Source organism: Vipera berus (genome assembly GCF_964194415.1).
Source record: "Vipera berus genome assembly, chromosome: 4".
NCBI lineage: Eukaryota > Metazoa > Chordata > Lepidosauria > Squamata > Viperidae > Vipera > Vipera berus.
Window position 1 is genome coordinate 63,473,093 of NC_138206.1, and position 27,620 is coordinate 63,500,712.

Below are 27,620 nucleotides of genomic sequence, written 5' to 3' on the forward strand. Positions count from 1 at the left end.
TATACCCTATTTTGACAAATTTACTTAAAATAGAAATATGGAAAGCTTCTTGATTATCACATAGTTTTAAATCTTTTTTTTTATTAACACCTTGCTCTTGTTGTGCTGTTAATTCAGTTTGTATCCTGGTTTTTAATCAAAGGGTTGTTTGGCTACTGTTACTTTCCATAAAACAAGAACAACAAAACACAGCTTTTTTTCTTCTTACCTTAGATTTGATGTTGATACAACAGAACTTCACAGTTGGATGACTCGCTCAGAAGCTGTACTACAGAGTCCTGAGTTTGCAATATATAGAAAAGAAGGAAACCTATCTGATCTCAGAGAAAAAGTTAATGTAAGGGGGAAAATCTATTTACTTAATTTATATAACATTTGTAGAACTAGTACTGTGTTTCCCTGAAAATAAGACCCACCCAAAAATAAGCCCTAGCCTGATTTTTTCAGGTGGGCCTGATATAAGGCCTACCCCAGAAATAAGCCCGGGTGGGTGGTTGTGGCCTGCATAAGTGGCAACGAGTGCATGGGGGCTAACAGTGTCTGGCAGCATCCCAGCCTGCTGGCCCCTTGGCACAGAGCAGGTAAGGGGCAGGGGGAAGTGTTTGGGCACCTATGGGGTGCTTGGAAACTGAGCAATTTGCTCAGTTTCCAAACACCCCATAGGCACCCAAACACTTTTCCCCTGAATGGAGATCTGATGGAAACTAGAAGCTCCGTCTGCTTGTGAATGGGGTGCTTGGAGACGGAGCCAGTTTCTCTGTCTCCAAGCACCCGATATGCAAGCAGATGGAGCTTCCAGTCTCCCTCAGATCTCTGTTCAGGGGGAAAGTGTTTGAATGCCTATGGGACACTTGGGGCAGCTCCACCCCCTCCCCCATCTGCCTTGCCTTGTGGCGGCAGCACGGCGCAGCAGGCCATGCAGCCTCCTGCTGGACAGGGCTGGCAATGTCACCACCATGAGGCGAGATAGGTGTCAGGAAAAAAGACATCCCCCCAAAAATAAAACATACTGCCTCTTTTGGAGGCAAAAAAAAAAAATTATAAGACCAGGTCTTATTTTTGAGGAAACACGGTGTATTATCAGCTTCTGTTTTACTGTTTTATAAGATTTACAGTATATTTTCATATTTGACAAATGGCTGTAGGTTAGTTTCAATTTGAAATATATTGATGAAGTATGCTTAAATGTTCTTATTCTTTAATTTGCTATCATCCTGTCCTAAAATATAAATAATGCAACTAGGTGTATTCAGTGACTGCTATAAAATATAAAGCCTGGATTCACCACAGTCAATAATGTCATGTATTTATATGCCTTGCTTTGAGAGAGATTATAACTTCTCAGTGTGACATTTGAATAAAAGAATGTTTACAGGAAGAAGACCTTTATAAAATATAAAATGCTGAGATATGATTAATGAGTCATATTAATATGCATTTTTTGAAATGCTCAGCTTTCTGTATTCCTTTTAATTATCCCATTTTTAAACCTTTTTCCCTTTGGCATACATTTTTTCCTCTGCAAAATTGTAGGAATTTTGTTTTGAAAACTGTATTAAGTTACTAATGGAGAAATTAACTTTAGCTTATTTCAGAAACAGTCCTACATATTTATGACATTTCTTGGAAGATACTCAGAAACCCTATCTATGTTTATTTGAATATACACATATCAAGGAATATAACATATTACATTAAATTATATCAAGAAAGGAACTTCAACTGAGAATAATTCTTTATCCGTAATACAACTATAACTCCACTTCAGGATTTTCCCCCCAAAATCTATATTGATTCTACTCTTTCATATTTTGCCTTTCTGCTTTACAAAACCCAAAAAGAAATCCTAAACATGTAGAAGTCTTTTATAAAGGACATTAGTGTTAAGGAATTTATTGTGCAGAGGTCTCCTTGTGCTACCAAAGAGTTGCACAGACAAGGAAGGGCACTGAGAGCAGTAAAAGTCACACACAGAAATACACTGAGTTCTAAAAGCAAAAAGTATTTTACTTTGAGGTGGTGTAAGAACAAAAATGCACAGTCAAAAATAAACAGTCCAAGTAGCAATCCAAAATACAAAGTCTTCTTACCGGTCCAGAGGTCAATACACAGTTCAGCTTACAACAGTAGTAAACCAACAGCAGAGCAAAAACAGTAATAGTAGAGATCAGTGAATTCAGAGAGAGAGAGAAGCTACGTTCCTAGCTTCCTCTTATGGCCATGAGAACACTTACACACCCATTGGCCAATTAACAACTTAAAGACATAGCATTATGGTTAATATATTTTCAACCCAACATTGTAGGCTAACACCATATGCCTAACATTCTCCCCTTTGGGTAGAATAATATATAACTCTTACAATCTTATGCACATTCTTTCACAATTAGCATTGTGTTTCACAGCACTTTGTACCTTCGTAAAATGGTCTGCAATATTTACATCAGATGGACAATACTCTAACTGTATTAATTTATCTTTGACACATTGTCTGACATTTAAATAACGAAGATCAGTATGTTTAGATCTTGTTCTTACTGCAGCATTATTAGCCATCTTTATCGCAGCTTGATTGTCCTCATACACAATAAATGGATCATTTACATTTAAACCCATATCTAACAATAATTGTTTGTACACTAGCAGTTCTGTACATAACACTGATAAACATGAAAATTCAGCCTCCATTGTAGACAAGCTTATGTGTTTTTGCCTAATGGACTTCCATCCAATCAAAGAATCACCCAACATTATAGCCAACCCTGAGGTAGATTTACGAGTGTTTGTATCAGAGGCAAAACTCGCATCTGCATATGCAGTAAGGATTAACTCACGATTTGGCTCTAGATATAACGAGTAGTGAATAGTTTGCTTCAAATACCTTAATACTCGTTTAGCTGATTGCCAGTATCTAACAGTTGGATTATTGTTGTACCTAGCTAATTGATTTACACAGTAAGAAATATCAGGTCTAGTCCAATTACTCAGATACATAAGACTTCCTATCAAAGATTGGTACATAGTCTTATCAAATACAGGACTCTCAACATTAGTGTCCTTAAAATCCATAGCCATCGGAGTTTTTGCTGGTTTACACATTTCCATATTGTATCTCTTTAATAACTGAGATATTTTACTGGCTTGTGACACCTTAAAACCCCTATTTGTTTTCACAATATCTAACCCCAAATAGTGGCTTATTTTCCCAAGATTTCTAATTGTGAATTCAGTTTGCAATCTTGAAATGATAGTTTGTGCTTCTAACTCAGTTTTTGTTATTATTGCAATATCATCTGTGAATAATAAGAGAAAAGATAATGCTCCGTTGTGTTCCCTTCTAAACAAACAAGGATCAGCATTACTGGCTACAAAACCTATTGCACTTAACTCATTAACTAAACATTTATTCCACTCATAGCCTGATTGTTTCAATCCATAGAGGCTTTTCTTTAATTCCCAACAATCATGGTCTCTATCACTGGTCAATCCTGGTGGTATTCTTAAATAAATAGTATGTTGCAATGGAGCATGTAGATATGCAGTTTCAACATCTACATGATTAACCATATATTGGTTTTTAGCCGCCCATACTAAAGCTGCTCTTAAAGTAGTTGCCCTTAGACTGGGTGCAAACACTTCGTCATAATCCTCAGTAGTTTGGGCAAAACCTTGTGCAACCAAACGTGCCTTATGGGTTATAGTTCCGTCTACTCCCTTCTTTATTTTATATATCCATTTACAACCTATAGCTTGCTCACCAGGTGGCAGTTTTGCTTTCTGATAAACCTTAAGATCCCGCAAAGACTTCAACTCCCTGTTCATTGCAGCTTTCCATGATGCCTGTTCCTTTTCAGGATACATCCTGATCTCATCATAGTTAGAAGGCTCTACATTAACTTGACATACTATACTTGCTTCATAGCGATCAGGTGGATGTCTGATACGCGTTGAACGCCAAGGAATTACAGGGCTTTGAATTTCTGACTCCTCTCCTTCTTCTGATTCCTCTTTTATCTCCCCTATCTCCTCTTCATCTTTTATATTTACAGGAGATGTATTATTATTACTAGTTACGTTATCAGAGGAGTCCTCAAACACTAGAGGATCAGTATTAACAGTTACTTGCTCTAACCTATCCCAACCAATGTGCTCAAGGAATTTGGCACTAGAACTGTTATATACATTAGTTGTGCCTCGTTCCCAGAAACGATAGGATCTGTGGTTAGCTTCGTAACCTACGAAGTATAATTGCCTAGCCCTATGTTGGCCTTTACTCCTGAGTTGTGCAGGAATGTGGACCCAAGCTGGGGTGCCAAACGTGTGCAGGTAATCAAGGTTTGGTCTTCTACCATGCCATATTGTATATGGTATTTTACCAGTAGAAGTATTAACAACTATATTCAGAACATGGTTTGCACATTTTGCTGCCTCCCCCCACAGTCTATCTGTTAAGCCAGAATCTCTTAACATGGTTCTCATCATGGCTTGTAACGTTTGCCCACGTCTCTCAACAAATGCATTATGTTGAGGTCTATAAGGGGCTGAACGTTTATGCTCAATGCCAGCTGATTGTAGCATATCAACAAAACACTTATTTGTAAATTCAGTACCATTATCAGTAATTATGCACTGAACCTTTCTCTTTGTTTTTCTCTCCACGAACTTCAGCCAGTTTGCAAATTGTTGGAAAGTATCTGCCTTTGACTTAAGCAGATAACAAAAACCATATCTAGAGTAGTGGTCCAATATACTTAAAACATAACATGACCCTCCTAAACTTGGTTTCATGGGTCCAATTAAATCAGCAAACACAACTTCCAAAGGAACAGTTGTTTTGAAGCCGTTTATCCTGTTTGCAGGAGTTGCCTTGCTCTTTTCCTGATTACAGGCATTGCAATTCAAATACTTACTACATGGCTTCAGTTTAACTCCCTCTACTAATTCCACTGTTTTACGTAGTGAGTTAAAGTTTACATGCCCTAACCGCCTATGCAATAAATGTATACATTCATCATGTGGCTTCTTGTTCTCACATATCGAGTTAGCTTTAACTGTACTAACCTGGTTACTTGTGAGAACGAATAAACCATTTTTCAAATTAGCAGTTACACAGGTTCCATTCCTCTCAATAGTGCATTGCTCCCCTCTGAATGTTACCACAAACCCAACTTTAACCAATTCCCTTACAGATAACAGGTTGAATCTTAGTTTAGGTATATATAACATAGGTAACTGTTCATCAATGCATGGACAATAGGAATTACCTTCACCAGAGGCCTTCATCCTCCAACCGTTGGCCAGTGAAACATATTGGTTGCTGTTTTTCATATTAATAAACCTCTTTTTCACTTTAGTAATGCATTGTGAAGCCCCACTATCAACAACCCACAATTCATTATTTCTGGATGTTGGTTCACCAGAAATAGCCAAACCAATGCCCTTCTTAGCCTTCCCACTGCTATTCACATTCTGTTTTCTTCCCTTTCTACAGAATTTGGCTATATGCCCTCTAGCCCCACAAGAATAACATTTCTTGACGTTGTAAGCAGTGGTAAATTGCTGCTTCTCTCGTGGCTGTGTCTCTCTCAGCTGGTCTCTGTCACGCCTTCTTCTGGACTCTTCCAGCAGTCTCCCAGTAATGTTAGTCAATGTCAGTTCCTCTCTGGTCAGGACTTCCAAAGAAGAAACATACTCATCATAACTCTCATCCAAAGATGACAGAATAATGTAGACCTGATGCAACTCTGAAAAAATCAGCTCCTTTTCATGAAGCTCTTGAAAAGTTGCCTTCATGTAATTTAAATGGGTCAGCATATCTCCATTCGTCTGCAGACGAGCCCTAAACAGCTTACGTGTAAGGTGTATATGTGCACCCACACTGTCACGAACATAAAGCCTTCGCAAAACATCCCAACACCTAGCAGCAGACTCCTCACCACGAATATGGACAAGCTGCTGGTCATTCAGTGTTAGTCCAATAATGCAAAGAGCTTTCTCATTGCTACGTTTAAAGTTGTCTAACTTCTTTGCATCCTCTTCGTCATCTGGATCCCAAGCAGTAGTATCTGGTGGGTTATTTACAACAGCCCATAGTCCTTCCTTGCGCAAAAGCAAGCAGCATTTCGTGGACCAGGAAACATAGTTTGTCCCATCCAACCGGGTTATCCAGGAGATGCCTGACAACAGTTCCTGTGCCATTTTACACCAAATACAAACTCAGCTAGGAATACTGTGTGTACTTACTCTCAGTACAGGCCTGGGCCCATAACCAGTGTTAAGGAATTTGTTGTGCAGAGGTCTCCTTGTGCTACCAAAGAGTTGCACAGACAAGGAAGGGCACTGAGAGCAGTAAAAGTCACACACAGAAATACACTGAGTTCTAAAAGCAAAAAGTATTTTACTTTGAGGTGGTGTAAGAACAAAAATGCACAGTCAAAAATAAACAGTCCAAGTAGCAATCCAAAATACAAAGTCTTCTTACCGGTCCAGAGGTCAATACACAGTTCAGCTTACAACAGTAGTAAACCAACAGCAGAGCAAAAACAGTAATAGTAGAGATCAGTGAATTCAGAGAGAGAGAGAAGCTACGTTCCTAGCTTCCTCTTATGGCCATGAGAACACTTACACACCCATTGGCCAATTAACAACTTAAAGACATAGCATTATGGTTAATATATTTTCAACCCAACATTGTAGGCTAACACCATATGCCTAACAATTGTAATACATGCAGTGGCAGAAGTCTTCCTGACCTCTGCACATCCTTTGAGAACTCTAAAAGAATGATTTATTTGCATTTGTTTGAACTTGAGTAAAGTTTCTGTAAAGTCCAGATCCTATAACAGTTGTTTGTTGGGCCAATTGTTATTTTTGCAATTATGTAAATGCAAAATAGGGACGCGGTGGCTCAGTGGGTTAGGACGCTGAGCTTGTCGATCGGAAGGTCGGCAGTTTGGCGGGTCGAATCCCGAGTGCCGCGTAACAGAGTGAGCGCCTGTTACTCGTCCCAGCTTCTGCCAACCTAGCAGTTTGAAAGCACATAAAAATGCAAGTAGAAAAATAGGGACCACTACGGTGGGAAGGTAACAGCGTTCCGTGTGCCTTTGGCGTCTAGTCATGCCGGCCACATGACCACGGAGACGTCCTCAGACAAACGCTGGCTCTTCGGCTTTGAAACGGAGATGAGCACCGGCCCCTAGAGTCGGAAACGACTAGCACGCATGTGCGGGGGAAACTTTACCTTTTTAAATGCAAAATACAGATGAATGATAGGGATTAAGGACCAATACCTAGTCTGAAGAGAACATATGAGAAATTTGCTGAACCAAAACCTTATATGTCGCTAGATGCTTATCGCAGGAATTGAAAAGTTTTTTTGCCTACATATTTTATAGTATACTATCTTTATCCAGTTTACTTTTAAATAGAATTTTAAAATTCTGTGCAGTAATATGTTTACCTTTGATTATAGTGTGAAATTATGAAAAGTGTAAATTTCATGTACACACTTTTGAACTATCTTATGTTAGAAAAGTCCAACCTTTTTAAAAAATACATTTTCTATATAATTTATTTCTCATTCATCCATCAATTGTAAGTTATACATGAGGGCTGTGCAATTTTTTCTTTTTTTTTTTTTTTTTGAAAAAAGGGAATTATTATAACAGTTTCCAAATTTGTGCAAATTGCACAAAATTGTGCAATCCTTTCCAAATTTATGCAATTGTTTTTCAGTGGCTTCCAGATCTCTCTGCATGTATAAGGACAATCCGTGCACTTGTAACTGGAAGCAGAAGGGGGCAATTTCTGAACGCTGAGTTTTTAATACTTTGGAGAAAGGGGTACTGATATGCACTCGCATGTGCTGAGAGCCTTGTTTCAGAGGATTTCCATAGCTATGCAATGTCTACCCTCCCATCAGTTCTTTATAAAATATTCATGTAGTATTCATGGGGTTAAAGTGCAGGTAGATGTAGTATGAATTAGATGCAACAAATGCAAAGCAGCAACATGTCACATTTAATAATAAAAGCTATATGGAGGAAGCAGTGCTTTCAGTAATAGTTTATTACTGCTGCTTAGATTAAGTATAATTACTGCTTCAAAATAGATTAATAAAAATGACATTTAAAGGAATTAAATATTTCATATTTAATTTGCAGAAACTGATTAACCAGGCAAAAAGGTGGAAATTTAGATAAATGAGGAATAATCTTAGTTTGTATGGATATCATGAATATTTAAATATAGCAATTTTTTTTCAGATTTATAAAGGATAGAAGACAACACTATTGCTTTTAAAAATAATTTATCTAATCAAGGCTTCTGTTGTCCAATCTTTGACAAGTCTTTCATGTGAATTGTTCAACTTTTTCATCATGTTACAGATCATAGAAAGAGAAAAACCTGACAAGTACAGGAAACTTCAAGATGCCAATAGATCATCTGAGGCCCTCGTGGAACAGATGGTGAATGGTAATTACATGGCAGTGGATTTATATAACTTTCTTAGTGGTTTTATAAAAACATAGGATTATATCACAGGAATTCTATTAGTGAATCATCTTATGAAGATTAAATCAGTTTCGTGTTTCTTTTTATAAATTTATTCTATATATTAAATTTTAATTAGCAAAAACATTAGGAATTTACCACCACAATTAAAGTGTGGTTCAAAATATTTCCAATACAGTCAACCTTTTGAAGTCTGGATAATTAACAAGATGCTGTTCTTCCTCAGATACTCACTGTGTGGCATCTTAGTATTGGATTAAAATGAATTAGAATTTCATTTTTTTAAACAGATAAAATTTTGGAAATTATTTAAATATTTTCAGAATATTTATTCTTCACTTTGCTTCGTTTTTTCTTATTTTGAATGTGTGCTCATTTGACCACATGATGGTTTTATATAATTTGTGGTTCTGTCTTCATGGCTTATAGTGTATTGTATATTCATTTTTATTATTTTTTTATTTTTTTATTTTTACAAAAAGTTATTTGCCTCTCTTTTTCTTTCTACTCATCTGCAGTCATTTAAAGCATGTTTAGTATTTACACTTGTGCTCTTCCAATTTTGTGTATTTTTCTACTGATTCTGGAAATACTGGAATGTGCCAGCTTTTTGATCAGATATTTTAGTATGATTTGTTTGTTTTATCTTTTCTAGGCCATTTATTTGTGTTCTTTTTCAAAATCTTTCTAGAGCATTTAGTTTCTTTCACACAAAAATAAATATTAATCTGGACTTGAAGTGGAGTTAAAAGAGCTATAAGCCTAAAATCTCTACATAGCCACAAGGGGACTAAGTCCAACCCCCCGTTGAATTCCATTGACCCTCATCTAGCACCAAGCATGTGCTAACAGTTAGTTGAAAAGATTGCTGTGCATAGCCTTTTTAGCACTAAATCAATTTAATTGGACCTTCACAAGCAGTCCTGGTCTTTTGCACCTGACAGTTGAACACAATACAAACACATAATTCATTGCTATTATTATAAGAGAAGAAAAATAAATGGTAAACTAATCTAATGGTAATTTAATCATAGGACTGGAAGGGACCTTGGAGGTCTTCTAGTCCAACCCCTTGCTCAAGGCAGGAGATCTTATACTACCCTGGTCAGAGCCTTGGTGGAGCAGTGGGCTAATGCCTCCTTAAGTAACACCAGCTGCCTGCAATTAGTGCAGGTTCGCATCCCACCAGGCTCAAGGTTGACTCAGCCTTCCATCCTTCCGAGGTAGGTAAAATGAGGACCCAGATTGTTGGGGGCAATAAGCTGACTTTGTAATAATGCCGCTTGGGGTGTGTGTGAAAGCCCTAATAAGCAGGCATATACATAGAATGAAGGCTACTGCTAAGCTTGTAAGCCGCCCTGAGTCTTCGGAGAAGGGCGGGATATAAATGGAATTTAAAAAAAATGGTTATCCAATCTATTTTTTAATATCTTAAGCACCCACAACTTCTGGAGACAAACTATTCCATTGATTAATTGTTCTCACTGACAGAAAGTGTATATTTCAAGGTTGGATTTCTCCTTAACCTCTTGTTCTTAACCTAGCCTACGGGCTCTGGGATCTGAGACTGAGATCTGGATGAGATGGCACCGCCCCAGAAAGACCCGATCTGCAACTTGGGGGTTCTCCTGGACTCACAACTCCTTGAAGAGCATTCGGAAGCTACAGCTGGTGCAGAATGTGGCAGCATGGGTAGTTTTTGGGGCCCCAAGGATGGCCCCTGTAACACCACTTCTCTGAGAGCTGCACTGGTTACCAATCTGCTTCTGGGTGCAATTCAAGATGTTGGTGATCACTTTAAAGCCCTTCATGGCATGGATCCAAGTTACTTGAGGGACCGTCTCACCCCAGTGGGATTGGCCTGTGCCACTTGTGCTGGCAGAGGAGGCATGTTGCGGGTCCCCTCAGCCTGAGTATTCTGCATGGTGGGGTCCAAGAGGAGAGTCTTCTCTGCTGTTGCTCTTGCCCTCTGGAACATCTTGCCCTCTGTTTTGAAGTTGGCCACAACCCTCCTATATTTTTCTTGAGTTTTTTTAAAAAAAACACATTTTATTGATTTTTAACAATTACAATCTTTAGTGCTTAGTAAACAATGTGTTGTCTGGGTTCACATATTTAAAATTAACTTTTTCAATATAAGTCTATTCAGTACTGCACAATCCAGCATTTTTCCCCTGATCCTCCTTTCTTTCCCATATTTTTTTTCTGTTTTCCTCTCATTATACAATTACAATTCTTGGTACTGTTGATGCATACAAAGTTAAATATAAACATCCTTATCATATTTTACTAATGTTATACAAATAACAATAATATCAATACATAAATCAATATCCTGTTTTTCATACTCTGGTTAAAAATTGATTTCCCATCAATATTTGAAATATCTTTGTCAGTTATGATTTTCCCAATATTAATTACATTTATATAGCTAAGAATTTTATTCATACCTATTTTATTCATACTTATTTCATATTTCCTATATCAAAAAAAGAAAAAAAAGATATTTTAATTCTAAATCATATCTTTCATTATGAAAGTCTAATTATATCTAAGGGTCATCCATTATTTTAATCATATTCAAATATATATTTAATCATATAATGCCCCCTCTAATAGGCCAAATCTTTTGTTGTTGTTTTTTAATTCTAACTCTTTTCTTCTTTTTTTGCCAAATAGCTTTCCAGGCCAAGGTAATTAAATCACCCAGGAATTTTCTTTCTATTTTTGTAAACATTGCTTGGAATGAGGAAGACAATTTAGATAGGGTATTTTGGGGGAGGGATTTCTGTCCATTTATATTCCTTAGGGAACTCACACTTTCCTTCTCCCTCAATTTCTCTTTTCATTTTTTTGTCTCCCAAATTGTGACTTTCCCCCTGACAGCTCTATATTCCATTTTTTTAAATCTTCTTCCTTATCATCAGGTATATTTTGCAGACCTAAGGGGTAAAGCATCTTTTCCATTTTTGTTATTATGGCTAAGTCTTGTAGTATTTTATTTGTATATGGTAGTTTATATTTCCCTTCTTTTATGTCTTCTGTCTCTGGGTCAATTTCCTCTGCTTCATCTTCTGATTTCTGGATTTTTTGTTCATACTTTGTAGTCATTGTCTGGGAATTTTCTAATTGTAGATTTAATTTGAAGATTTACTCATTTATACTAGCTAAATTGTTTTTAGTCTCATTATTTCTTTTTGTCTCCTCTTTGTGTGCAACAATTGTTTGGTGAATTAGTTGTAGCACAGAGTGTATTTCCTTCTGAAAGGTGTTTATTTTTTCTTGAGGCATCATTCCTGGAGATCCTTGGTTAGCCTGGGTGGGGGCTTCAAATGGAGGTGCAATGTAAATTTTCTTACCACTTTTAGCTGGGTGTAAAACATCCATTTTATTTTTCCCCCTCCAGATAATCTTTTCTGTAGTGATCCTTTGTGTCAGGCATCCAAGAATTGTTGGTCAGGCAAGGTTGTAATCCACAATGTGCAAAGTGTTCAAAATGTTCAGCCACCCTGAAAACAATTTAAAGGTCTCTCCCAGCCAGATGTAGTCAAAAGTCAAATTTTCTTTCTCTCTCAATAGTTCTTGAGATTAAAAGTCCAAGCTCAGTAGGTGTTTATAGTCCAAGAAAGTCATGGTGATAAGTATGCCAAAATATTTTCCTTTATTGCCAGCTTTTCTCCATTAAGTTAGGAGTCACCAGGCAGCCAGGAAACTAGTGGTAGTGTTATACTCAAATCCACCACTAGATGTCATTCAAAATCCATTTTTCACTCTTAAGACAAAAGTTTGATTTCTCATATTTCACCTCAATGTTTTTTTCCCAAAGAGAAAATCTTACTCTCAGTTCTCAAATTTATCAAAACTGTAGCTTTTTGTTACTTCTACTTCAGTATTATATATTTCTGTCCCCCATAAAAGAAATTAAAATGCCACTTTCATTCCTCTGGAAGGGTGGGGCTACAGTCCCCTTCCTTCTCACGTTCAGAGGTTATTAGCTTCTTGGGAGCCTTTCCCAGGAAATCCAGTTGTAGAATAGTAAGGAAAGGATAAATATTCTCAATCAGTTCCAAACATACTGTTTACGATCTGCTAATTGGTGCTTTTCTTCTTCGGTTGTCAGTGGCTAATGGCTGGCCACAAGAATATAGCCACTCTTTCCCCTGCCAGTTTGGAGGACTTGGATAAAATGGAAAGACTGCCATCTGTCCGTGATTGATGAGGCATCCCTCCTTCTTTATCACTTCTTCGGGGGGGACTTTAGGCACTTTTAGGGCCTCCAGCATGGTGAAATCTGGTGAAATCTGATGTGAAAAGCAGAGCCCTGAATTCCTGTTTCTGTTTCACCGTGACACAAACCCTCCTATCTTTTTGTAAGAGTCTAAAGACATGGCTGTGCCAATCTGCTTGGGGCCTCAGTGGGGGATCAGCACAATGGAGGTGATTGATTAATAACTAAGATGTAACTGTAAGCAGGTCAGAGTTACCCTATAGTAAGATGGCCCTCTTCTCAATAACAGTCTCTCAAGTACTGGAAGAGAGTTATCATGTGCCCCCAATCCTTTTCTTTAATAGGCTAGACATACCTAACTCCAACAAATCCAAACCAATACAATGCAGCATAAATAAATGATGAAATTTCTTCCACTGAATGTTTCAATAACAGTCTCTGGCAAGTTTGTCTGATTTGCAAGTCTGCTCACTAGAAATTCTGGGAATCTTCCTCCAAACACTTCCTAGTAAGGAAGAACATTAGGCTAGTCACATTTGCAATTATGTCTAGGGAATATTGCCAAATTATCTGCTTACTGAAACCAGTGCAGCTCATTTAGAGCAAGTTGTTGTTTTTCAAATAAAGGTTCTTTGAACTGATTATATTGAGAAGCAGCATACTAAATACTAAATAAATTTGCCATATACACATGTTGTCTGTAAAAACAGCATAAGTCAACTTTAATCACATTGTTCTATACTGAATGTATAGTAATAATATGATTCACCAATAAGCTAGTGAACAATTAACAATTATTTTTATGGACAGAATGTAGTAATAAAATGAATAAAGCACTTTGTATACTGATCCCTCAGTCCTGTGGAATAAAATGTATTTATACACTACCAATATAAGGGACTGTTTTGAATATAAAGTGGAAAACAATTTATGGGCCATTAACATCAAAATTATAATATATTACCTCAGAATTAAAGTTTTATTAGTCACCATTCCTACTATTGATGTAGCAGTTATCTACCTGGTTAACAGTGGAGGCAGGTCCTTTCCCAAATCTGGAATTCAGAAAGGACTCATTGTTAAAATGTAAAACAAAATTAAGCTCATTATATAATAAAATTTGTGCTAATTATGAAATTATACTGTTATACTATTTGTTGGACCAAATGCCTTTTGCTAATGAAAAAGTGGGCAGACTTCCTCAAACCTTTTATAGGACACTAATGTTTTGGAATATTCTTTTATGAATGTTCACTGTTTAATGGCTGTATTTAGAGATACACTTACAGGTGTAGAATGTATGAGTTCACATCAAATAAAACACACCTTTTTAAACCAAAAGATTTTGAAGTTGTCCTTCAGACCCTTAATACCTAGCCAGCTGTTATAGATATCACCAGAGTGCTTCTGATATGTCAGCATTTATTCTGTTACAAACCATTTATTGTTCTTTGTTGGGATCCTATGATCTGAAATGGTTTTTATTTGGATGCATGAGCTTTTTGTTGAATCTGTTTCCTATTTGATGTTCTGTCTCTGAGTCATTTGATTAACAGTTTGTAAGTATGAATGTGTCAATCAGATTTTAATTTATGTGGTATGTTAAACTTTAAAATAAGTATAAGTACCTTTACATAGGTAATATGTGATATCTTATGGACTTATTTTCCATTTTCCTCCTAAATATGTGAATACTTGTTTTATGTACTAACATACATACACACACACTGTGTGTGTGTCTGTGTGTGTGTGTGTGTGTGTGTGATGTGTTTGAATACTAGTAGCTTGGGTTGGTAGCTGGGCTATTGGTTTGATCTCTGGGCTTGGTGTGTATGTGTGTATCAAATTCATTTTTGTAATGATAAATTTTGTTCATTTTTATGAATCCTCTAATTCAGATGCAGAGTTATTAAATGTCTTTCTTTACTTTTCTGTGTCCACAATAAACTAAAAATAAATATGCTCAACTCTTTCCTTCCTTTTTTTTAGATGGGCTTAATGCCGACAACATCAAACAGGCTTCAGAGCAGTTGAACAACCGGTGGATTCAGTTCTGTCAGTTACTGAGTGAAAGACTGGCATGGCTGGAGTACCAAAACAATATCATTGCTTTCTACTCTCAGCTGCAGCAATTGGAGCAGACAGTAATTACTGTTGAAAATTGGATGAAAGCACAGCTCTTACCAGCAGCAGCAGCAGATCCTGATGTAGTGAAAACACAGTTAGATAGGTGTAAGGTTAGAAATTCTGTCCTAATCTTTATGGTATTCTGTTGCACACATATTGTTTCATTATTTCGGGTCCCTGTTCTTCATGAAAGCATCTATGATATTCAGTTGTGCTGATAATCTTATAAAAGGGAGAAAAAGATACTGTATATGAGCTTGTTCACATACGAAACTGCCAAGATACAAATGTTTGAAGAACATTTTGATCATTGCTAGGAGCTGTACATGTTACACATGAGTAACTGAAGCATATTTGAAAGTACTGGGTGGGAATTAGGCTATACTAGCCCAGATGGAATACATGGAAACATTTCTGTTGTACATGCAAAATCAAATGAAAGGCAAAAATGAAAGTTGTGATTATGAATTTTCTTATGGTGTTTAAATTGTCATTAATGGAGTAGAATGTTTTAATATATCTCAGTTTCTACTCACTGGGGAGTAGTAGCAAAAGGACTTAAATAACATTTAATAGTAAGTAAACAATAATAAAGTACAGTGATGATCAGCCTTACATAGCTCCCGAGATCATTCATCATATTGGTTCATATAGCTGTAATGTTTTAATGATAGTGGTTATGATAATAAAGGTTATTTTCATCTTTTATTGCAAAAATAAAATTTAAGAACCTTTTGTAAAAATATTTTTAAAAATCAAAACTTTTTTTTTAAAGCAGTAATAGTTTGGTTTCCTAAGTCATTTTCAACTCCTAGATGGATAGATTTTCTACATGACAATCACTCTCTGACCTGTTTTTTAAAGCTTCCCAATGCTGCAGTCATTGTAATCAATCAATTCACCTTGCTGTTGGTCATCCTCATCATCACTTTACTTCTACCTTTACCGACTTTGGAGCTTGTGCCAAAGAGCTGGGTCTTCATATAATGCATCTAAAGAAGGACAATTTGAGCCTTTACCTTGAAATCTCTATTGAATTGTTCAATGATCCATCAGTTTGTTTTATTGTCCTCAATATTCTTAGGTGTCTTGTTTAACATCAAAGTTCAACAATCCGGCCTGGTCTGATAGGGTTGGGGTTTGGATTTGGTTTTAACATTGTTTTAATCATTGTTTTATATTGGGCATAATTACTTAATTCCTTTTTTAACTTTTGTATGTATATTTTGATATTTATTGCCCTGTACACCGCCCTGAGTCCTTCGGGACAAGGGCGGTATAAAAATTTAAATAATAATAATAATAATAATAATAATAATAATAATAATAATAATAATAATAATAATAATAATAATAATAATAATAATAAAGTCATCAGTACTTTTCCTATCCCAATTCTTTAAACTTCAACTTTTCCTTCCATAGAATGTCACAGAGAATTCCATGGCTTGCACAATTCTGGCCTTTGTATGCATAGAATGTTTTTCAAATCTTTCATAGGTAGCTATCCTATCCAGTGCTAGTCTGTAGCATTACCTCTTGACTACTGGTTTCTTTACTGTAGGTGGTTAATCATAAAAGACAAAAGCTATCCACACTTTGATATATTCAGTGTTAATACTCAGGCTGGTTGTTCTACCTGTTGTCATTAGTTTGGTCATTTTTATATTTAATTTTAGTCTCATTTTTTTTCACTGTGCACTTTGACTTTTAGCATGAGGGCTTGCAAATCAAGAGTAGTGCCATCAGCACAGCACATAATTATTATCGATTTTTGTTAGGAAGCAATAACCATCAATAAACTAAAACAAACATGAAATACTATTTAAGAGTCAAAATTTATATGTTACCTTGAGAGAAAGATATTTTAAATATCGATATTAAATATTTATGCCCTTACCTTCCCAAAGGTTTGTAGAGGAAGATAATCTCTTAGGGAAACATTACTAATATATTTACAGATGCCAAGCAAATTTGATTGAATTATTATTTCCGTTATTTAAACTCTTTTTAAAGCTTTTTATTGCTGAATTAATCTTTTGGTTTTGCACATCGAAATATTAATGATGTAATAGATTTGAAGATGGCCACTCACTAGGGACCCTGTGGATTTTCACAGTAGCGACCCCTGCTGTCTTCTCCTCCTCCTTTCTGACTGAAGAAAGAGGCATTCTAGGCTATTCCCAAGAATCTGTCAGAAGAGTATTTTTATTCAGAGAATTCTCCTGAGGGATGAACCCACGAAATCTTCAGGATTGTTCTTTTTACCATGAGAGTATAAAAATGGTCAGAGTCACCCACACTTTCAGGTTTTAACTTCTGAATTTATTAATTCCTTCTCTCTGAATCTCCAGCTAAAACTTTCCAGACTAGGATTTATGACTCTTTTTCTAGATTTGGGAGCATTGCTTATGTAACTATTTTTTTGTGCTGACTTTTATATATTTCATTTTTGTTGCTTGAAGTTTTCATTATTTTGTATCAATAAAAACTTTGAACTGCATATTTTACTGACAAGGGTAATTACCGAAAATGATAGTTAATTTGAACAAAGCAAAGGGTTTTTTATGTTTATAATTTTGCTTTTTCTAAAAAAAGATTTCTTTGATATGAACCTCCTTTTTAATGCAACTGTACAGCTGAGAATTCAAATAGAGACATTTGCTTTGAGATACATTTTGCTTGCTTTAACAAAAAATACATTCTTTGTATCATTTGAACAATTTGACCTGTTTCCTTAATTCCCTTATTTTTTTTCCTTTAATCCACCAGAGGGAGCTTCAACATTAGGAATGTTTACTTGAAAGTCACATGTCACATTTTTTAAAAAAAATGTGAACCAGTTTATTTTTTTTACCACCTTAGTATGATTAGAACTTTCTTTATATCCTTTTCTCTCATTATTTGGTTACTCATACTTTATATCAATTAAATATTGTTTGTTGATTTATTTATATTAATGCTATAATTTTTGGTTCAATATAAATAGAAATTTTAGTTATAAAATTACTTTTTTGCTTTAAAAATGAACAGAAGAAAACATGGAGGAGAAGAATAGAAACTGGAAGAAGGACTTTTCTGCTTCCTTTACTCATTTTAAAGAATTTCAGTAATCAAAATTAAGAATTAACTTAAAGGACTTTTCATAAAATAGAAGATCATCTTCTAAATTAATTCAAGAAGCACCACAACATCTAGAACCAAAACTGGACTGTCAAAAGACAGATATCAACAACACATATGATAAATTAATAATTCAAATAGAATAAAGAATTAAATAATTGCAAATAACGGATCTGTAATTGTCTTCAATTGAGAAGTTTATAGACAGAACTGAACAAGTTGGAAGCTAGACTACAATTTACAGAAACAGAACTTTGGTATGGTTGTGGGGTGTTTACTTTGAGGGACATAAGAACCGTATCAGAGATTCAAGTCTGGGCCAGTCCCCTTAGAGGAGCCAGATGAAGAGTGGGTTTTTTGTCTCCCATAAACAATATAGTAATACATAATTTACAGAAACTCATACTGGACTGATCATTGCCCAAGTCAAAAAGCACCACCTTAGGTATTAGAGTTCCCCGACAACTATTATAAATGTGCTACAGCAGGTGTCCTCAACCCCCGGGTTGTGGCCCTTTGGGAACTGGGCTGCGCAAGGGGCGGTTAAGAATATGAGCAAGCGAGATTGCATTTGTGCAAGCAGTGCATGCATGCACAAAACTATCCCCTCTTCCCCCTCATTGCTGTTGCCGGTCTGCAAAGCCAGAAAGGTTGGGGACCACTGGCTACAGGACTTAAGACTATCATTGGAAATATACCAAGACTGAAAACAAAAAAAAAAAATGAACTTTTATTACCAACCAAGTCCAACAAGAAGAGGATATCAGACAAGAATGTAGCATTTATGGAAAGAACAACATCCAGAATCAGAAACATCAGAAAAGAGGCTAGCAGATCAGTGTTGATTTATAGTATGGAATAAAGCATTCATAAAAGCAGACTTGGAAGAACTGCAAAGGTCCAGCCAGGGCAAAGAAAATCAAGCCTTGCCGAAGTAACTCATATTGCACAGCCAAACCAGGGGAAATCAGTATTAAAGGAAGCTAGCATAACTATTCAATCATTTTCATTCCCAAACCAGGCACCCCTCTCCTCTGCTCTCTCCTCAGAAAGATCAAAGCCCTCTGCCTAAAGAAGAAATATTGAAACATCTAGGACAGCACAAAAACAACAGAAGAATATTTCTTGCATTGAAGCTGGTTCCAAAGAAACAGCCAAAGCTGTAATATCAAATATAAGCACTAACTTATGCAAGAAACAAGCCAACTAATGTACAGCACAGCTGCAGTTATAACTGAATACTGTGTATACAAAATCAACAAACAAGAAAAAAGCAAACAAACAGCACACTACAAAATAGAAGATCAGACTGGAAAATAAGATCCACCTTCTCAGATCAGATACAAGCAAGTTAGAACAGATGAAAGAAAAGAAGCTTAAAAATAAGAAGACCAAAAATACCTGATCAAAAAATATCACCTAGATACAAGATGATTAAGAAAGTACTGGAAACAATAAAGCAACAAATAACAGATATGGTCAAAAAGATTAGCAGATAAATAGCCCAAATTGCACACTATTGGCAGAATCTCCAATCTCAGTCAAAACAAAAACATTTGTACCAATCCATCACTGGAGAGAATGCAGTGCACAAGTCAAGGTTTGACAAACAAAAAACAATGCAGTTCTGGGCACAACTGTGGGACAACACAAAAAATACAACAAAAATGCAAATTGAATAAAGGAGGTAGTTAACAATAAAAATATTGAAAATTAAAGAACTTGTAATAACAGCAGAAATTGTGGAGAAAAACACACACAAAAAATCAAGAATTGATCAGCATCAGGTGAAGATGAACTTCATGGATGAAATGATCTGTCTGGTCTGCTCTTACTCATTGTCAAGCAGTTTAGCAAAATACTGCAAGGAGGTAAAATTGAAGATTGGTGAAACCTGGCAAAACCTTCCTGATAATGAAAGTTTCAACAAAACTAGCAGCAGCAGACAACTCAGGCCAATTACTAAGGAAAAATTTCCTGACAGTTAGAATAATTAATTAGTGCAACGACTTGCCTCCAGAAGTTGTGGGTGCTCCAACACTGGAAGTTTTTAAGAGATTTAACAATCATTTATCTAAAATGGTATAGGGTTTCCTGACTGAGCAGGGGATTGGACTAGAAAACCTCCAAGGTCCCTTCCAACTCTTGTTATTCTATTTAAAATAATTAGTACATACCTTCACCTTGGCCATGTGTCCAGTCTATTACCTATCATTCATGAATCCTAAGAAAATTTGTTTAACAACAACATTCCAATTATAAAGAAACACTTTAATTATCTGATGTATAATGAAAGAACCAGGGCTTTTTTTCTCATAGAACGCCCAGAACGGAGTTCCGGCACCTTTTTTGAATGGAACCTTGTAGGGTAGGCAAGGCGAGTTGTATGACATGTGTGAGTTCCAGCACCTTTTTCTTTTACAAAAAAAGCACTGGGAAGAACTGTATGGATTTCAAAGCCCAATATACAAGCATATATCCAGTTTTGCAGCTGATGAGTATTAGAAGTTAACATAAGTAATGTACCACTATAAAACAAATACTGAGTACAGCATTGCTATGAAATAAAAATCATACAAATTTACAATTGAAATGTCAGCATAAATAGCAGTTCATAAAGACAATTTATTTCACCAATATTACTTTTTGGCAGGATGAAGTGGTCCACTTGTCAAGCATTCAACCTCAGATAGAAAAACTGAAGGCACAAGGCAAAGCACTAAAAGAGAACCAGGAGTGTCCAGTGTTTTTGGAAGCAGATCTTCTTGCTTTTACTAATCATTTCACTCATGCGTACGATGATTTGAAAACTAGAGAAAAGCAGCTACAAACAAGTAAGTGCTGATACTAATTATTGTCAACAAATAGCTTAGAACCAAAACCAGTTTGAAAGGTCATATATATTTAGCTTTATAACAAAAAAAAAAACCAATGGTCTGAAGCTAATCATAACTTATACTCATTTCTCTATCCTTCGTTTGTATAAGTGCAGTATATATGCAAAACAAAATGTAGATTTTGTTTATTCGGAATTGACTTGGACTTTGATTCAAAATGCTGATTGTACATCGCCTATGGAAAATGGTGATCATATTTAATGTTAAGTATAACTAGGGTTGCATTATGTCAGAGTGAATGTTTATTATAAAGAATAAACCAATATAAAACTTGTTTTACTTCAAAATGCCAGTAATTAGGGTTACCTAAAGGTATAAGTGCAATTGCTGGTGAAGTTTTTTGCTCTATATCTTAAATTTGCACAGAATTATCACAGGCTGTAATTATTGTACTCAATATATAGTTTTCATATTTTAATATGCCACATGCTTACTACAAGCAAGAGTTGAAGAATTCTTTTAATAACTCTTTCTAGATCCTATATAATCCTCATAGGCTTTCTTATAAAAAATGTATCTGGCTGCCAACATCGGTGTCATGTAAAGAGTTGAATTTCTATATAATTAAACTTTTTGTTTTTCAAGTTGACTAACTAACTGTCATATTGCAAAAGAAATTGATGATTATTTTTGCTTTGACTCCATAAAATCTGTCAGCAGTACTTCTAAAATGTCTCTTAATTAGCAGAGAGATAAGATTGAATGATATGATTCTGTATGCTTCTTGCTTAAAATTGTTTTACAGAGATTTATCAAAGTATTAGTAATAATTTGTATTAATTATGACTACTATGGCATCATGAGGGGTTTTGATTATACTTTTTAAATTGAATTAAATTGGCTGTTTTTAGTTTGCATTTACTTTTTTTAAAAGATAACTTACGTTTCAGTGAATTGATTTTAAATTAATATATTTAAATTATTATTTGTGCTGTTTATTAAACTGGGGTTTGTTTGTTTTTTAAAAAAGTATAGTTATGCGTTTGCATGTATGTGTGTGTATGCATGTATACAGATTTTAAAAAAAATCTTTACCCCTATGGATGATATATCTTGCACTCTTCTGGAGCTCCTTTTTCACTATGTTGAAGTATTGGCTAACTTGATTTTGTCAGTAACATACATTTAGGTCTTCTCCCATCCATAGTTCCCTCATACATTTCATATATCACGTCTCATTAGTTCTTTTTTAAAAATTAATTTTCTGTTATTACAAGTCATATGTGCTTAGTAAACAACATGTTGTCTGGGTCCATTTTTTACTCAGTCATACATATTAACTTCCTCAACATAGATCTGTCCAATACTATTCAGTCTGGTGTTTTTTTGATCCTCTCTTCTTCCACTAGTGTTTTCATTTTCCCAACACTGAACAAATACAAATCTTACTATTATTAATACATGCAAAGTTAAGTACGCACATCCTCATCATAATTTTCTAGCATTATACATAATAAAAATAGTATCAGTTTGTAACAGCTCTTCTAACCCACTCATGTTTTAGTTGTATTTGCAATTAAAGTCCCCTTGTTAAAGTCCCCTTGCTAAATAAGAGCTGGAAAAACAGGATATTGACTTATTTAGCTTTAATTTCCCTTCAGTATTCAAAGTATCTTTATCAGTTATAATTTTCTCAATGTTAGTTACATTTGGGTGACCAAAAGCTCCACTTATACAAACCATCCTAGTATTTTCATATTTCCCATCATAAAGAAGTGGGTTATCCTAATTATAAATCATATCTTTTTAATTATAAAAAATCTTTTTATATCAAAAGGTTATCTGTTCTTTTAGCCATATTTGAACACAAGTTTATTCATATAATGTCCCATCTAGGAAGTCAGATCTTCTATTTTCTTCAGTCTAACTCTGGCTTTCTTCCTTTGCCAAATAACTTTCCAAGTCAATGTATTTAGGTCACCAAAGGATTTTTCCTCTGTTTTTATGGGTATTATTTGAAATAGGAAAGACAATTTGGGTAGAGTATTTTTGAGGGCGAGGTCGACCCATTTATATTCATTAAGCAACTCCCACTTTCCTTCTCCTTCAGCTTCTCTTTTCATTTCGTGTTTTCCAGTTTCTAACATTTCACCTAACAATTCTATAGTCCATTGAATATGATCTTCTTCCTTGTCCTCAGGTATATTTTGAGGTTTAAGAAATAGGGTATCTTTTCCATTTCTGATATTATGGTTAAGTCTTCCAGATTTTTATTTGCATGTGCCAGTCTGTAATTTCCTTCCTTTATATCCTCCATCTTTGGGTCAATTTCCTCTGATTTGTCTTCTGTTTTCTGACTTGCTTGCTCATTCTTTATAGTCATTTTCTGAGAGTTTACTAGTTGTAGGTTTAAGTTAGACTTGCTCATTTATATTGTCAAACTTCTTTTTAGTCTCATCATAGACTCTTCTTGAGTCTTCTTTATGTGAAATAATTGTGTCTTGAATTGATTGCAGCATAGACCACATTTCCTTCTGCAAAATATTGCCTTTTTCTTGTTGGAGCATCACTCCTACAGTTCCCTGATATTCCAAGCTGGGTGTTTCAGAGGAAGATATTGGGGATGGTTTTTTCCCACTTTTAGATAGATATGAAACACCCATTTTGTTTCCCCCTTCCAGATATACTATTGTATTCCCCAACTATTGGCCGTAACTGGCACAACCAATCTTAAAATCAATACAGCAATACAGTAGTGTCTCATAAAGTTCTTATAGTCTTTACATATAGCTTTTATAATCCAATAGGTCCCAAAATATAGGTCCACCACTAAAGGTAATATTTTCTAACAGTTCTTCTATTCAGGAGTTCAAAAATTATCAGTCAACCAATGTTTGTAACCCAAAATGTTCCACTACCCTTAAAACCTCAGACAAGTCTCTCTCAGACAAAAGTAGCCAAAGATCAAATTTTCCTTTCACTCCAAATAGTTCTTAAAATTAAAAGACAGACTTCAGTCAATATTTATAATTCAGGAAGGTCAACAGGTTTCAAAACAATTATAGGTCCGACCCTGTAGAAAATAGCCTAAAGTATTTTTCTCCATTGCCAGCTGCTCTCTGTTGAATTAAGAGTCATCAAACATCAAAGAGGCTCAATAGTTATCTAAGTCTGGGCATTCTGCCAAGTTCACTCCAAGCATAACTATGGTTTTATATTCTAGTCCACCACTAGATGTTATTAAATATCCTTTTTCCAACTCTTAAAATGAAAATTTAATTTCTTGTACTTCACCCCAATATTCTTTCAAAGAGAAAATCTTAAAGTTTCCTCAGTTTTCAAGTTTGTCAAGGCTATAGCTTTGTATTACTTCCATTTTGGTGTTATGCATTTCTGTCCCTCATAAAGAATTAAAATGCCACTTCTGTTCTCTGGAAGGGTAGGGGAGCAATCCCCTTTCTTCTCACGTTTGGGTTGTGTTATTTTTTCCTTGGGAATTTGTCTTTTCCAGGAAATCCAGTTGCAAAGTAGTAAAGAAAGGATCAATATTCTCACCCAGTTCAAAGCACACTGTTTACGATCTGCTAATTAGTGCTTTATTTCTTCAGTTGTCAGTAGCTTCATACTGGCCACAGGAATGTAGCGTCTTTCCCCTGCCGGTTTGGAGGGTTTTCCTCAGATCAAATGGATTGACCACCATCTCTCCCTGATCGATCAGACTCCCCTCTTTCTTCATCACCTCTCTGGGGTGACTTTAGACTCCTTTAGGGCCCCCTAGCAGGGAAAAATCAGCCATGGGGAGCAGAGCTCCATTTCCCTTGCCTGCAATGCTACGACGCAAACCGGAAGTCCATCCTCTCATTAGAATAGAATAGAATAGAATAGAATAGAATAGAATAGAATAGAATAGAATAGAATAGAATAGAATAGAATAGAATAGAGCTGGAAGGGACCTTGGAGGCCTTATAGTCCAGCCCCCTGCTCAAGCAGGAGAACCTATACCATCTCAGACAATCTCCAGTTATGGAGCGCCCACAATTTCTGGAGGCAAGCTGTTCCACTGGTGAATTGTCCTCACTGTCAGGAAGTTTTTCCTTAATTCCAGGTTGTTTCTTTCTTCACCATTGCTTTGATGAATAATGTGACCCCCTCTTCTTTGTCGCAGCCCCTCAAATACTGAAATACTGCTATCATGTCTCCCCTATTTCTTCTTTTCTTTAGACTAGCCAAACCTAGGTCCCGCAGCAATTCTTTTTATGTTTTAGTCTCCAGGCCTTTGATTAGTTCTTGTAGTAGTATTCCATTAATTGCAGGTTTTCTTATCTCATCCATGTATGGTTGCTTCCAGCAGCCAACCTCTAGTCAGATTGACCTGGTTCCCTAACATCTGACACATAACTTGTTAATCCAGGTGATGTCCAAAGTGGCATGATTCTCTTTGTTTGTATCATCCTCGTAGCCATGTTATGCAAGTGAAGCATTAGGGAGCCTTTTCCCAGCTGCTACTGGTATGGTACAACTGATTCAAACCCCAGTTTCCCATGTCAAACGCCAATCTCTCATGTCAAAAAGTACAAGGCTCTAACCACTGTACTATCAAGCCACTATTTGTGGTCTTTATATGCACATATACATATACACAAATGGATAGACAGATGCATACACTCAGACACAATGCACTTGGAAGCTTCCTTACAACAATGAACACATAGCTGTAGAGCTAACTGATTCATATTAACTTTTAAAGTATGTCAATTATTGAATACTGATAATCTTACTAGGAAAACTCTAGGAAAACTAGAACATTCTGCAAAAAATGAACTTTTCGTTAAAAAGTATGTGAAATTTAATAAATTGTGTTTCTGGATTATTTGGTGATATTTCTTTTATAATTAACATTAATGGTTTTTTATTTTTTTTAAAAAAACCCTAGATTTCCCAGTTTTGTTTTCAGTTTCCATCAGCATCACCTTTGGCTAGCTACAAAACATATCCTATTGCTGTTCATGGCAAAATTCCATTTAATTTAAATGCTTCTGAATTTTTAAATCTAACTTATTTAAGACATCTGTAATGCCATTTTAATGGGGACAGTTCAGTAAAATGCTAGTTGTATTTTATGCTATGCTAGTGTTCTAATATAAGCATTTAACAGATGTCCTTAAGAGAATATTTCCTTTCTTTATAATAACCTGAACCATAAAAAGATATTGGGACATCCAATAATAGCTGTAAAAAAAAACCCAATATTTCTAAATAATGGGATTTGTGGAATACTTAATTTTTTAAAAACTTTATAAATATTAAAACCCAATTTGGGAACATGATAATTCATAATAATTTTGACTCAAAATGCATTTGAATTTCTTCATTATGTCTTCCATTTGTTGGCATGTAGCTAACATATTCCAGCATATTTTACTATTTCATTTGCCAAAAATATTATTACAATCAGAAACAACAATGTAAATACAAGCTTATCTTATATGAACCACACATTAATTCTTTGGTGATACAAATAAAAAGCTAAAAGAATAGTTGACATATCTATAGCAATAGAACAAAACTGAGCAATTTTTTCTGGTAAATTTGTATTATGTAAAACAGGGCTTTTCAACCTTTTCACCCATTGTACCACTTTTAGGATATGGCAACATCTGAGTACCACCTGTCGCCTAGCAAGGTGTCAAAAACTTGATGACCAAAAAAAAGGAAAAAAGTGATGAAGTACAGGTAGTCCTTGACTTACAACAGTTTGCTTAGTGACTGTTCAAAGTTACAATGGCACTGAAAAAACTGCCCCCCAAGCCACAGTCAAGCAAGACACCTGCCTGCCCGCCCAGCGGCGCTCTTCCTCCTGTTCAAGGTTTTCATTGTTGTCAGCATTTCTGTTGAGGATTGGCAGTGGGGGGTGTTTGGTTTTTATTCCCCCCCATCTGCTGGGTGGTTGTAGCAGGTTTTGGTCACTTCACATGACCCTGGGACACTCTGACCATCATAAATATGAATCAGTTGCCAAGCATCTGAATGTAAATCACAAGACCCTGGAGATGCTACAACATTCCAGCTGATCGGCACTTCTTCTGGGCTCAGAAGCACCAGGATCAGTGCTGAGCTCCAGCTGGAGCCTGGTGCTGATCCTGGTGCTTCGGCTGAGCCCCGACAGCCCCAAAGAAGCGCTGATCCTGGCGCTTTCGCTGAGCCCTGACAGCCCTGCAGCTCCAGCTGTCTCTCACTCAGCCTTGTGTGGTGCTGCCATTGGTTCAGCTCATTCCCTCCCCCGCTACCACTTTTTTAGGATGGTCGTGTACCATCTGCCAGGTGCCAATGTACCACAGGTGGTACCCATACCACTGGTTGAAAAGCCCTGATGTAAAAGATAGAAAGCAGGTTATTTCCACTATCCTAAAATGCATTGTAAAAACTATTATATATACATATCAAAAGTGTTTATAGAAATGGTATCACGTTGTTAGCTAGAGTAAGATGGTTAGCTGGAATAGAAGCCTTCCAGACTTTCTCAGTCAGAAAGAGATAAAAGACATGTTCATTCCCTAATAAATTGGCAATCATTGTTTGCCTCTCAAACATCAAAGAATATGAGCATTTTAATAGGCATACTATAATGAACATAAACCAGCATGACATTGCCACAATTTGTAGATAGTTGAACACCTGTGGATCCTTTAGTGAGCAAGGGGTTGGACTGGATTAAATCCCTTCTGAGATTCTTTATGAGTTGAGTAAGCCCAGTGATGTCATTTGAATTTTATATCTTTCTTTAAAGATAT

General features: G+C 35.8%; 1 protein-coding gene across 7 annotated transcripts in view; it reads left to right on the top strand.

Annotated features, from left to right (window-relative positions):
• DMD (dystrophin) overlaps positions 1–27,620 on the top strand; it is a 931,439-nt gene that overhangs the window by 405,017 nt on the left and 498,802 nt on the right. For all 7 annotated transcript variants that reach the window (XR_014026476.1, XM_081327957.1, XM_081327955.1 and 4 more), the window contains 4 exons: positions 214–337; positions 8,388–8,475; positions 14,732–14,979; positions 20,646–20,826. Coding sequence is in view for 6 of the 7 variants with exons in the window: in XM_081327957.1 (XP_081184083.1) it covers positions 214–337; positions 8,388–8,475; positions 14,732–14,979; positions 20,646–20,826 (641 nt within the window). In the remaining variant the exon portion in view is untranslated. The remainder of the gene's footprint in view (positions 1–213; positions 338–8,387; positions 8,476–14,731; positions 14,980–20,645; positions 20,827–27,620) is intronic.